Source organism: Salmo salar, chromosome ssa23 (genome assembly GCF_905237065.1).
Source record: "Salmo salar chromosome ssa23, Ssal_v3.1, whole genome shotgun sequence".
Classification (NCBI taxonomy): domain Eukaryota; kingdom Metazoa; phylum Chordata; class Actinopteri; order Salmoniformes; family Salmonidae; genus Salmo; species Salmo salar.
Window position 1 is genome coordinate 2,304,221 of NC_059464.1, and position 12,823 is coordinate 2,317,043.

Sequence of the window (12,823 nt, forward strand, 5' to 3'; positions counted from 1 at the left end):
TTCGCTGTTTCTTTCTCCTTTCTTTTACTATCTCCCTCTCACACATACCCTGTCTGCCACTTTTTCCCTCCGCTCGGTTTCATTTCTCTCTTCTCTCTTTCCCTTTCCGTCTCTCTCTTCCTCTCTTTCTTTTTTCCTCTCCTCTCTCGCTCCTCTCTTCCCTCGCCTAAGGCGGTGTGTCTAGTTCCATGGAGCAATTGAAGGTGACAGGGGCAGTGAGAGAGGAGGGGAGAGGAAGGGATGGAGGGAGGACGTGCCACACTGTAGCCTGGGGGCACACAACAGCAAAGAGATGGAGAGAGGAGGAAGAGAGAGACTGGAAAGAAGGAAAGACAAAAGCAAGGAAGAGGAGGGGAAGAGTGAATTGAGTGGGGGAAATTGACAAAGTGAGAGAGATGGATATAGAAATGAATATTTCATAATTAATGTAGCCACTCCCCTTTTATGGAAATACACAGAGTAACAGAGTCACGAAAGGGAAAAGGACACGCACACACAGACACACACCCGCATGCACACGTAAGCTTGTGTGTTTTGTTTTAAAGACTTGATATTAATTTGTCCCGGCATGGTTGCTATGGTGACCTCCATTCCCCTCCCCCCAGCAGTGAAAAAGAGAGAGAGGGAAAGAGAGCGAGAGAGAGAGGGTGACAGGGATGAACTAACAAGAGACTGAAAAAATGTGCCCTAAAGCTGCACGAATATTCAAGTAACACACATACACACAGGCATATACATATACAGTACTCACACTCAGGGCCGGCTCTAGCCTTTTATGAGCCCCTCACCTCACAAGCAAAAGTGATTAACAAAATCAACAGGGGCCCCTTGGAGGTCAGGGCCCCTGGGCACATGTACTGTGTGACCGGTCGGTATTCGGCCATGATTACTACAAGTTTAGATAGCTGGCAAGACAAATTTACCAATATAAAAACTGTTAGCTGATATGGCTAATTGAGTGACTGTCCATGACTGACATAACAAGATAAAACTAGCTGATGCACAACCAAATTTCAAACTTGCCCCTTGTATATTCGACTATTCTTACTCTCAACAGTAAGTTGAGACCACGACTGAATTAAAAAAAAAAACACTATATATACAGAAAAGTATGTGGACACCCCTTCAAATTAGTGGATTTGGCCATTTCAGTCACACCTTTTGCTGACAGGTGTATAAAATCGAGCACACAGCCATGCAATCTCCATAGACAAACATTGACAGTAGAATGGCCTTACTGAAGAGCTCAGTGACATTCAACGTGACACCGTCATAGGATGCCACCTTACCAACAAGTCAGTTCGTCATATTTCGGCCCTGCTAGAGCTGCCCCGGTCAACTGTAAGTGCTGTTATTGTGAAGTGGAAATGTCTAGGAACAACAACAACTCAGCCGTGAAGTGGTAGGCCGATTCTGTGCTTCCAGCCTTGTGGCAACAGTTTGAGGAAGGCCCTTTCCTGTTTCAGCATGACAATTCCCCCGTGCACAAAGCGAGGTCCATACAGAAATGGTTTGTCGAGATCGGTGTGGAAGAACTTGACTGGCCTGCACACAGGCCTGACCTCAACCCCATCAAACACCTTTGGGATTAATTGGAACGCCGACTGTGAGCCAGGCCTAATCGCTCAACATCAGTGCCCGACCTCATTAATGCTCTTGTGGCTGAATGGAATCAAGTCTCCACAGCAATGTTCCAACATCTAGTGGAAAGCCTTCCCAGGAGAGTGGAGGCTGTTATGGCAGCAAAGGAGGGACCAACTAATTAAGCCCATGATTTTGAAATTAGTTCGACGAGCAGGTGTGAATACTGCCAAATTCTCTAAAACGACGTTGGAGGCGGCTTATGGTTGAGAAATGAACATTAAATCCTCTGGCAACAGCTCTGGTGGACATTCCTGCAGTCAGCATGCCAATTGCATGCTCCCTCAAAACGTAAGACATCTGTGGCATTGTGTTGTATGACAAAACTGCACATTTTAGAGTGGCCTTTTATTGTCCCCAGCACAAGGTGAACCTGTGTAATGATCATGCTGTTTAATTAGCTTCTTGATATGCCATACCTGTCAGGTGGATGGATTATCTTGACAAAGGAGAAATGCTCACTAACAGGGACGTAAACAAATGCACAAAATTTGAGAGAAATAAGCTTTTTGTGTGTATGGTAATATTTTATTTCAGCTCATGAAACCATCACTTTACATGTTGCGTTTATATTTGGGGGGGTTGGGGCTCTAAGTGACTGCTTATGACTGGAGCCTGCCCAGCACACACTTGTGCATACAGGTTTATATACAAGATACAGTGTACATGTACGCCCATAAACTCACTCACACAAAGACTGCATGCATAGAAACATCTAAAACACATTTCCAGAGATATCTTCTAGTCTTTCCTTCATTGTTTTGGAAAACAAAATCCCTTATTATTTCTGTCATCTATCTCTTACCTCAGATTATTCTCTGTAGCCAGTGACAGAGAGAGAATGACAGAGAGAGAGGGAGGTTGAGATGGGAGGGAGGGAAGGAAAGAAGGGAGGGAGGGAGCGAGAGAGCGCAGAGTTTTGTCAACCGGAAATAAAACATGTTGGCACCCTCCTTCTCCACCTCCCCCCTCCTCCCGTCTCTCGCTCTCTCTGTCCCCCTTTCTTCTTCTTCTAATATTATAGTCATACTTAAGTCCTCTTGTTTTTTCTATAGTCTTCATAATAACAACATGCTCTTCCTCATTCCATTCTCTCTCTGTCTTCTATAAGTAGTCATTCCTGAAGTAGTTGTGCACTTCTGTTAAAGTTTGGGTCAGTTGTATTTCAATTTGATCAATTCAGGTCATTAGAACATTCAAATTCAAGACGTGAAAATTCATCCTTATTGAAAGTCAATTTAGGCACTCCTGACGATACGTAAAGCTTATTAAAGAGCAGTGATACTATCAAGAGCACTTCCTTCTTTTTTCGGGCACTTCCTGAATTAAAATGGAATTGACCCCAACCTTGTGTGTTACGAAAAACAAACAATCCAGTCTTCCTCCCAAAAAATATCTGTTTGTAGTGTCGTTTTTAGAATATCAGGCAAAAGATGCTGTATTATGACTGTAAAACATAGTGAGCTCTCTAACTCAGCAGACACTGAATAAGACTAAAGATGGATAAAGGGGATTTAAGTAATAGAGTTCTCCTCAATACATCTCCACTATATTCTATTGTGTTACAGATATATTACCCTACAGGACTCAACATAAGTTTGCTCAAACTGTAGATGCATTCTCTCTTCTCATTGTTGTACTGTCAAGGACTCTCTAGTTCTCTGGGCTAATCCAATGAAATATGCAAATGTGGTGTCACGAGTGACAAAGTGCAGTCAGAGAGAAACCAAGCCAAACATGCCGTAGCAAGCGTATTTGGCAGCTTGTACTGTGTAGGGTTTGTGTATGTGGGGAGGGGCCTCACATCGTAGTCCGTAAGGATAGCAACTGACCAAGTTGGTGTGTGAGGGTGTCACTGGTGTGTGTGTGCGTGTGTGTGTAAAAAAAAATAATCAAAGTACTGTGTATGAAAGTGTATACCTCAAAGTGTTTGTACTATGGCTATAACTGTGTGTTCTTAGAATGCGACCCTTTCTTTCTTATCTGCACATGTAAATGTATGCAGTTTCTCTCGAAAGAGCCAGAACTAGGCCAGTGGTCTCTCTCTCCCTGTCCTCTGTATCCAAAAGGTCAGAGTTTCTCTCTACAGGCCAAACCCTTTGGAACACTATAAGGCCGAACACATTTCAGTTTTAAAGCTTTACCTACGGTGTTATGAATGGCTTATAAGCCTGTGTTAAGTAGGTTGTTATTCATAGACCGTTTATATATCATTTGTTATATATTTATAAACAAGTAAATACCGGTGCATGTCTAAAAACATTCATTGCAAGGACATGTAATCATACAGATCATGAATGATATGGCTTTTACATAAAATTGGGTACACTATTGAATAATGTTCAGAAGCCATCCTTCAAAATAAAGTGTTACTAGGCCTTGTTTAAAAATTGATATAGGTGATCATCATCCTCCCTTCATCCTTCCTTCGCGTTTCTTCCTTTCTCTCCATACCTTTACCACCCCTCCCTCCTTCCCCTCGTCTCTCTCTCTCTCTCTCTCTCTCTCTCTGTCTCTCTCTCCATCACCCCTTTTCCTGGCATTAAGTCCAGACCTGACACTGACACTGAGTCTGTGTGTCATCCCTCTCTTCCTCCCTCCTCCTCCTTCTCTCTCCCTCTCTCTCTCCCTCTCTATCCATCGCTCCGAGGACCAGAGTGCCTGCAGACTTGTTTCTCTCTCCCTGGCCCACTCCCCCCTCCCTCGCCTCCTCTCTTTCGCTCTGTCTAACTCTCTCCATCTCTACTCTGGCTCGCCTCCCTGCTCTCTCTTTCTCTTTGCACACACAGTCAACAAAAGCGAGGTCAGAGGAGAGGGATGAGGGTATAACGAAAGAGAGGAAGAGGAGGAAGAGAGAAACCTTGGAAACAGTGGAGAGACTAGAGAAACACAAGTTTGGAAAACCATCGGCATCCTCTCTCTTGAGTAGGTGAGTGTCCTTTCACTAAACTTGTCAACCAACACTAATGTTTCGGGAGAGAGACAGACACAGACAAAGACCGAATAAGAGAACAAGACAAATTTGAATTAAACATCAAGGAACTATTTATGACAGACAGTGAGAGAGAGCAAAAGTACCAACTAGACTAGAGAGGGTGAAACCACACGGAACCAAGATAACTTGATCTTTGACTCGAACTAGCTCTCACTCGCTGATGTTTCAGGCTTTCTCCTCTTCTTCTGTAATGTATAACCTTTACCCACTTGACTTTGTATGTATTCAAGCTAAAGGTCTGCTAATAATGATTTATGAAATCTGCCTGTCCGATGTCTTATGCTTTTAACCGGTATGGCTCTGTGCTGGTTATGATACCTGGTTGTAGTCATTGTTGGGAGTCCATCAACTTTTGAATAACAGGCAGGATTTTATTTATACTAATTGTCTCGTCCCCATGTATTCCAGTCTTAATCCTAATAATGGATTAATGGATCAATGAATCAACTGTAAAATGAAGTGTATAGTGTTAGAGCATATTTTACCCCACAACATGATAATGTGTGTCCAGTGTCGTGAGTTGTTAGTCTCTTCCATCATTACTGTATTATGGCCTATTATTGCGTGTTTTTCCAAAGTCCATTGTGTGTTTAGTTGTTCTATTTCTCTATCATCATGTGTCATTAGAGTATAGTTATAGTGCTAACGACAGTGTTGTGAGTATTTCTGCTCCAATTCTATGTATACCGGTATCACTATCATACATAGTCAGTGTGTATTGTTGTATGTACTTTCGTCCCTCCTTTCAGTGTACCATATTAATGTGAAGTTAGGTTTAAGGTTAGAGTATTGTGGTGTTGTGAGTATTTTTATTCCCCCCTTCTCTGTGTATTACAGGTGTAGCAAGTGTTGTGTGTAATTCTGCTCCCCTGTATCACTAGTATAGCTTTAGTGTTGTGCATACATATTTCCGCTCCCCTTCTGTCTGTGTGTGCATCATAGTCAGAGTGTGTATAATAATGTGTGTAATGTTGTGAGTATTTTGGTCCCTACATTGTGACCGTGTATCATTAGTGTAGTTAGTGTCTGGGGTTGTGTTCTGCCTGTGTGGTTAATGGTAGCTGACAGTGTTACTCTCTCCTCTCATGCGTGTGTGTACAGTCAGTGTCAGAGTGGAGGGGATGTAGCTCCTAATTACTGAGTGTGTTTGTAATGAACTCCCCGTGTGTCGCCGTGGGAAGCTAATGCACAAGCGTGTATGTGTGTCTCTTTCTCTCCAAATGCACACTACCGTTCAAAAGTTTGGGGTCACTTAGAAATGTCCTTGTTTTTTAAAGAAAAGCTCATTTTTTGTCCATTAAAATAACATTAAATTGATCAGAAATACAACAGTGTAGACATTGTTAATGTTGTAAATGACTATTGTGGCTGGAAACGGCTGATTTTTAATGGAATATCTACATAGGCGTACAGAGGCCCATTATCAGCAACCATCACTCCTGTGTTCCAATGGCACGTTGGGTTAGCTAATCCAAGTTGATCATTTTAAAAGGCTAATTGATCATTAGAAAACCCTTTTGCAATTATGTTAGCACAGCTGAAAACTGTTGTTCTGATTAAAGAAGTAATAAAACTGGCCTTCTTTAGACTAGTTGAGTATCTGGAGCATCAGCATTTGTGGGTTCGATTACAGGCTCAAAATGGCCAGAAACGAAGAACTTTCTTCTGAAACTCGTCAGTCTATTCTTGTTCTGAGAAATGAAGGCTATTCCATGCGAGAAATTGCCAAGAAACTGAAGATCTCGTACAACGCTGTGTACTACTCCCTTCACAGAACAGGGAAAACTGGCTCTAACTAGAATAGAAAGAGTGGGAGGCCCAGGTGCATGACTGAGCAAGAGGACAAGTACATTAGAGTATCTAGTTTGAGAAACAGATGCCTTTCAAGTCCTCAACTGCAAGTAGTTAAATAGTACCCACAAAACACCAGTCTCAACGTCAACAGTGAAGAGGCGACTCTGGGATGCTGGCCTTCTAGGCAGAGTTGCAAAGAAAAATCCATATCTCATACTGGCCAATAAAAATAAAAGATTAAGATGGGCAAAAGAACACAGACATTGGACAGAGGAACTCTGCCTAGATGGCCAGTATCCCGGAGTCGCCTCTTCACTGTTGATGTTGAGACTGGTGTTTTGTGGGTACTATTTAATGAAGCTGCCAGTTGAGGACTTGTGAGGCGTCTGTTTCTCAAACTACCCACTCTAATGTACTTATCCTCTTGCTCAGTTGTGCACCGGGGCCTCCCACTCCTCTTTCTATTCTGGTTAGAGCCAGTTTGCGCTGTTCTGTGAAGGGAGTGAAGGCATGGAATAGCCTTCATTTCTCAGAACATGAATAGACTGACGAGTTTCAGAAGAAAGTTCCTCGTTTCTGGCCATTTTGAGCCTGTAATCGAACCCGCAAATGCTGATGCTCCAGATACTCAACTAGTCTAAAGAAGGCCAGTTTTATTATTTATTTAATCAGCACAATGGTTTTCAGCTGTGCTAACATAATTGCAAAAAGGTTTTCTAATGATCAATTAGCATTTTAAAATGATAAACTTGGATTAGCTAACACAATGTGCCATTGGAACACAGGAGTGATGTTTGCTGATAATGGGCCTCTGTACGCCTATGTACATATTCCATAAAACAAAATCAGACGTTTCCAGCTACAATAGTCATTTACAACATTAACAATGTCTACACTGTATTTCTGATCAATCTGATGTTATTTTAATGAACCAAAAAATGTGCTTTTCTTTCAAAAACAAGGACATTTCTAAGTGACCCCAAACTTTTGAATGGTAGTGTATGTACCCTATCACTTATTTCCTCTACCTTTCTCTCCTCTTCCTCCCCTCTCTTTATCTCCTCCTCCCCCTGTCTTCCAGTAGTTCTGATCTGTGTTCTTATTGGAGGAGAGAAGGTGAAGGGGAAGTGTTATGTGTGAGAAACTCAGCATGCTGAATCTACAGAACACATCCAGCTGGACTGGGCCAAACAACTGGTACCATCAACCAACACAGCACGGTACAGATAGTGTGTGTGTTTGTGTGACTCGTGGAGTCAGCGTAGGGTGAGCTGGAGAATCTTCCACATGACTGAGCAGAAACAGTGTGTCAACAGCTACAACACACACAGACACACACACACGAACACACACACACACACCTACAGTGACAGAATGCACAAACACAAAACAGTGAAATGTATACGTACATGTGGAGATATGGAGAATGCATAAACGCTTGTTACACTCAGGCAGACAGTAACGGTGGACACACACACACACACACACACACACACACACACTCATTTCACCAAGAAAAGATCTTCAATTATCCTTCTGTTCTAGAACAATCTCTTTCCCCCTTTCCATTAGATGGCTGTGTGGTGGATGACGTGAGTGTGCGGATGGTAGGAGGAGGAGAAGGAGTGCAAAGAGAGAGGGATGAGGCAGAGGACGCCCAGCATCACCTCCAGCTCAAGAGAAAGCTCCAGAGGAATCGCACCAGTTTCACCCAGGAGCAGATTGACGCGCTGGAGAAAGGTCTAACCCCAGCCCCAGGCTTCAGTTGAGGCCTGTGGAGATTCAATTAAATTATAGTTATAAACATGAAGGAAAAGCTAAGTTTAAAGCCACGGGAATCTGTGTGTGGGCTTCTTGACAAATTTTTCTCCACCTTACAGAGTTTGAACGGACACATTACCCAGATGTCTTTGCCAGAGAGAGATTAGCAGCTAAAATCGACCTTCCAGAGGCTCGCATTCAGGTAACCAACAGTTCACTCTGTCTGTTTAACCCTCCGTCTCTTTATTCTTATCCTTTACTCCCCCTAGTGGCCAGCATAGAGTATGACAGCTACCAAAGTAGTACCTGAGCAGTTCTCAAACCAGTCCTCAGGGACCACCAGTTTTCACATATTTGTTATATTCGAACACAAACACACCTGAATGGTTACAGTTTGGTTGGTTGGTTGATTGATTGACAGGTGTGGTTTTCCAATCGGCGAGCCAAATGGAGGAGGGAGGAGAAGTTGCGCAATCAGAAGAGGTCAGGGGGCGGGACTTCCTGTTCTCAGGCACACGCCCCCCTCAGCACCTCCTTCAACACAGGTGTCTATCACTCTCACCATGGCAACAGCTCAGGTAAGAAACCATTCACTTTTTAAAATATATTTGTAGGTGTACAAGTGTGTGTGTGTGTGTTAATGTACAGTATGTGTGTGTATTACTGTATACAATATTATTTTAAAACATTTCTGTGTTTCTTGATGAAGCCTCAATGCACAGTCGCAGTGACAACTCTCTCTCAGGCTACGGCTCTCTCTCAGTCTTCTCCAATATGCAGGTAAATTCAACAAATGTTTATTTTTGATTGTGCTATGCACCCCATGTCGTCCATTGTTAACATGACTATTGGTCCTTCATTTTCAACCAATACTTTCACTGAATCTTTGTTCTGTCTCATCAGTCCTATCACTGGTTAACAATCTTCTCTCTTTTCTCTTCCTGCATGTCCTGTTACTGTCCCTCTCTCCTCTTCTCTTTGCTCTCTCTGTCTCTCCAGTCATTGCCACCCCAGTCCGCTCCTTCTTACCCCTGCATGCTCCCTCCCTCCCCCTCCTCTCCTCCCCCCCTGGCTCGGAAGTTTGACTCCCTCTCTTACCCCTCTCCTCACCTGCCTCCCCCTCACTCTGCCAGCTCCAACACAGGTGAGTCTCTGCAGCATGTGTGCATGTGTGTCTGTGAAGATCTAGTATTTAGTTTAGGTACCACTTTGCTAACTCATCCTTCTTGTCTTTGTTTCTCTCTCTCTTTGTCTCCCAGGATATCTCTCTCCTGGTGTGTCGGGTAGTGAGCAGGACTTAGGTCAGTACTGGACCAGACTCCAGTGAGAATAACACAGTTACGGCATGACACTAGACCACCACCAAACCTGCCAGTATCTGAAGATCCACCTATTCACTGTGACTGTGACAGACTAAGATACGCAAACACCCAATCCGTTACAATCCAAAGCGATTACAATCAGTCATTCTAATAATGACAAAAACGACCAATAAAAGTATCAATGACCTGCAACAGCCAATGACAATCATGGATGGCCATGGAACCACCAATGACAATCTAGTATGGGCCTGATGCAGCCAATGACAATCAAGTATTGGTACGGGACTAGTAATTACAATTAAGCTTGATCTCAGCGCACAATGCAATCAAATGATGAACTGGAGCTGGATCCCAGCAGATTCACTCACTCATTCACTCACTCACTCACTCACTCACTCAATCCTTTTGATGTTTGTTCAGATCAAACAGACAATCAAGCATTGAAATGAAGTCCCCAATCATAGTCAAGCATGGATTTCATTTAATCAATGACAGTCGAGCAGGGATTAATGTAACCAATGAGCTAGGAGAGTTGAAGACAATCAAAAACCAATACTAGTGAATAAGGATGTTACTGTGATGCCATATTTTTGTCCTATTCCTCTCTCCATACCTTTCTTTCAATCTGACTTTTGCAATCCTACCCCTTTTAAAATCCTTTCCTTCGCCTGTACATTTAGCACTGTGTGTGTGTGCGTGTGTGCGTGTATGTGCAGGCATGAGTGAGTGTTTGTATGTGTGTAGTTGCATTTCGTGTATGTGTGTCTTTAACATGCTAATCATTTTAGTGTATTCCTTTTTGTGAAGCTGTTTAAACAAAGAATAAAAATCTAAATGTGAAACTAAACAATGCCTGTTATTTAACAGTAATAAGACGGTTAGCTTGATTAATGTAAGAGTTTTAATGCGCATTGCTTTTATTTTTAAATAAATCGATCCAAGTGAATTTACACCACATATAGTGTACAAACAGGGAAATAATGGCTGGAAAGAGAGGAATCCTGATAGTGGCTTTCTTTCTGAACGCAAAAAGACTTTGGCTAATTTCAATGTGAGAATATTTACCAAATCTTCAGTAACATATTGATCTATGTTAGTGAACCACCCCTCAGAGATTTCTGGTGGAGCTTGTGTGTTCTATGGTCTTTAGCTTTTGTTTATTTCTCACTCTGTCACTGAGCAGCAGCATTTCCTGCCTATGTGACTGTGGATTTCCTGTTTTTGTTACTCACATCACCACACCCACTGTAAATAATGCCCTGACTGACAGACAAACCAATTCTCACAAGGACATGAAACACACTCGTACAAACTTGAAAATGCACGCACACACACACACATATGAATGTGCGCACTCACACACACAGGCATGAATGTGCACACACACGCGCATGTACACACACACATACCCACACTGTGTATATGTATACCGTATACTGTTCTTGTAATCTTGATATTCACAATCAACACAAACACTCAGTCACAGCCATGCCCATATTAGGTCCTATATGCTAACATAATTATTTGTGGGTTTCCGTGGCAATGTTTAAATTTGTGTAATTAGATTCAGAGTTAACGAGGTGTGGAGATTCCGAGAGGATGTTGCACGCAAGACACTCTTAACCCCTGCTCAAACAATCACATCCCCACTATCCCCTATGGACTGTCTCTACCTCCTAACCCACCCAACCCATCAACTCAACTTCTATCAGAGAGCACTTATCTACTGTCGGTCTTTGAACATGGCCCTCTGTCTATCACTCTATCACATCTTTTCCCATTCCGCTTTCTACTCCCTTCTTCTTGGTATTGACCTCACTTCAAACCACTTTCAACTTTGAACATACACTCTTGAACTTCACAAGGGTCACTGTATGTGTTTGTATTCACTCTCTTATGACATTTCCAGAGGACAGGAAGAGTTTCCTTGGTGTAAAAGAGCACTGCCGCCTATCAGGTTTTAGAGTGAGTTCAGTCAAAGTAATCAAAGAAGCATACATCATCTACCCTTATACTGTATGATGGTAATGAACACAATCCACCAAGAGCTGCGTCTCTAGGGTGAATTTTCAACATTGACATCTAGCTCTCTCTTCACCCCCTCCATCCTTCTCTCACTCATTATCTCTTTCAATAGTCTCTCTCTCGCTCTCTCATTACCCCCCCCCCAGCTTCCTGTCACAAAGGAAATGCCTCACCCTGCTCGCTGGCTCCCCATTGGTCCTGGCTCAGAGGAACGGTGATTTGGGGGGAGATAGGGAGGGCAGGACAGGGGGATAGATAGAGGGAGCGGAGACGTAGAGAGGGAGAAGGGCACGAGACAGGGCATTGGGCAGGCAGGAAGATGAGTGCCAGGCTAAATTAAAGGGGAGAAAGAGAGAGAGGACTGCTTCATGTGTTCAACTTGACGGCGAGGGAATGGCTTTGAAGGCGTAAGCGGTAAGAAGAGCGCTACAAGAAGAAAGTCAGGAAACTGTCCATGCAGAGACTTTAGAAAACAACAAAAAGAGAGGGAGAGCGAGTTAGTGAAAGAGAGATAGGCTGGCTGGAGAGAGAGCTCCATAATGTTTTTGTTAATTATACTGTATTACCGTATCAATGCAGTGGCATTTATTTTTATGCTCCGTTCAGTATTTGTTTAAATGTACTTTGTTTATGTACTTCTGTTTGTAACTCATATAACCTGAAGGTGGTCAGACGTTTTTCTATCATTTCAGATGGAGCATGGTCTTATCAGCAGTGTTTTCATTATTCCTTCAAACCTGTCTGTCATGCAGTACTCTCTCACTCTCTCTCTACAGTCTCTCTCTGTAAAGTCTCTCTCTGTACAGTCTCTCCCAATCCTTGTACCAGTGTCTGATTTTAAGCTGACGCTGGGCAGGGTTTGGGGGGGGCCGTGCTGAGGATTCTGCAACAAGTGTGTGTTTGGGAGTTGGGGGGGGGTTTGGGTGTGAGGCATTTCATAAGACTCTTGAATCATCATCATAAACAGCACCACCTTGCTTTTTGTGGTAAACTTGATAATTTGTTAAATATTCATTGGACCTCACAACGATTCCATGCCATTGATGTTAGATACAAGTCATGTATTTATTGATGAGTATATGTACAGCCTGTACAGGGTACAAATAAATAGTATGGTATATAATGAAAAACTGTGCTGTTTTTTTTATTACTTTTTTAAATGTTATAACCTAAAATTGAACTAAATCCAATTAATCAATAGTTAGAAAAATGTTGATTGATCTTTGAATGCACTGTAAGGAGCTGAGAAACTCATTTCACGCCACTTACATACAGCTACGGACCA

General features: G+C 42.7%; 1 protein-coding gene across 3 annotated transcripts; it reads left to right on the forward strand.

Moving 5' to 3' along the window:
- Positions 1-4,279: 4,279 nt before the first annotated feature.
- On the forward strand, positions 4,280-10,360 carry LOC106583913 (paired box protein Pax-6). Of its 3 annotated transcripts, none has more exons than XM_014168571.2 (8): positions 4,280-4,566; positions 7,515-7,650; positions 8,003-8,170; positions 8,311-8,393; positions 8,613-8,769; positions 8,901-8,971; positions 9,191-9,335; positions 9,451-10,360. In XM_014168571.2, the coding sequence occupies exons 2-8, from the start codon at positions 7,563-7,565 to the stop codon at positions 9,516-9,518; spliced, it is 780 nt and encodes a 259-aa protein (XP_014024046.1). In that variant the 5' UTR covers positions 4,280-4,566; positions 7,515-7,562; the 3' UTR covers positions 9,519-10,360. The 3 variants fall into 3 exon arrangements, with proteins under 3 accessions (XP_014024046.1, XP_014024044.1, XP_014024043.1); XM_014168569.2 differs by having other exon boundaries at positions 4,281-4,570; XM_014168568.2 differs by having other exon boundaries at positions 4,282-4,570; positions 7,512-7,650.
- The last annotated feature ends 2,463 nt before the right edge of the window (positions 10,361-12,823 follow it).

What these genes read in the sequence shown, in the direction of transcription:
- LOC106583913 (XM_014168571.2), top strand. Translation starts at nt 7,563, where the DNA reads ATGTGTGAGAAACTCAGCATGCTGAATCTACAGAACACATCCAGCTGG. An exon ending in TCACCATGGCAACAGCTCAG is followed by an intron (nt 8,770 to 8,900) that starts GTAAGAAACCAT and finishes TTCTTGATGAAG; the next exon opens with CCTCAATGCACAGTCGCAGT. An exon ending in CTCTGCCAGCTCCAACACAG is followed by an intron (nt 9,336 to 9,450) that starts GTGAGTCTCTGC and finishes TTTGTCTCCCAG; the next exon opens with GATATCTCTCTCCTGGTGTG.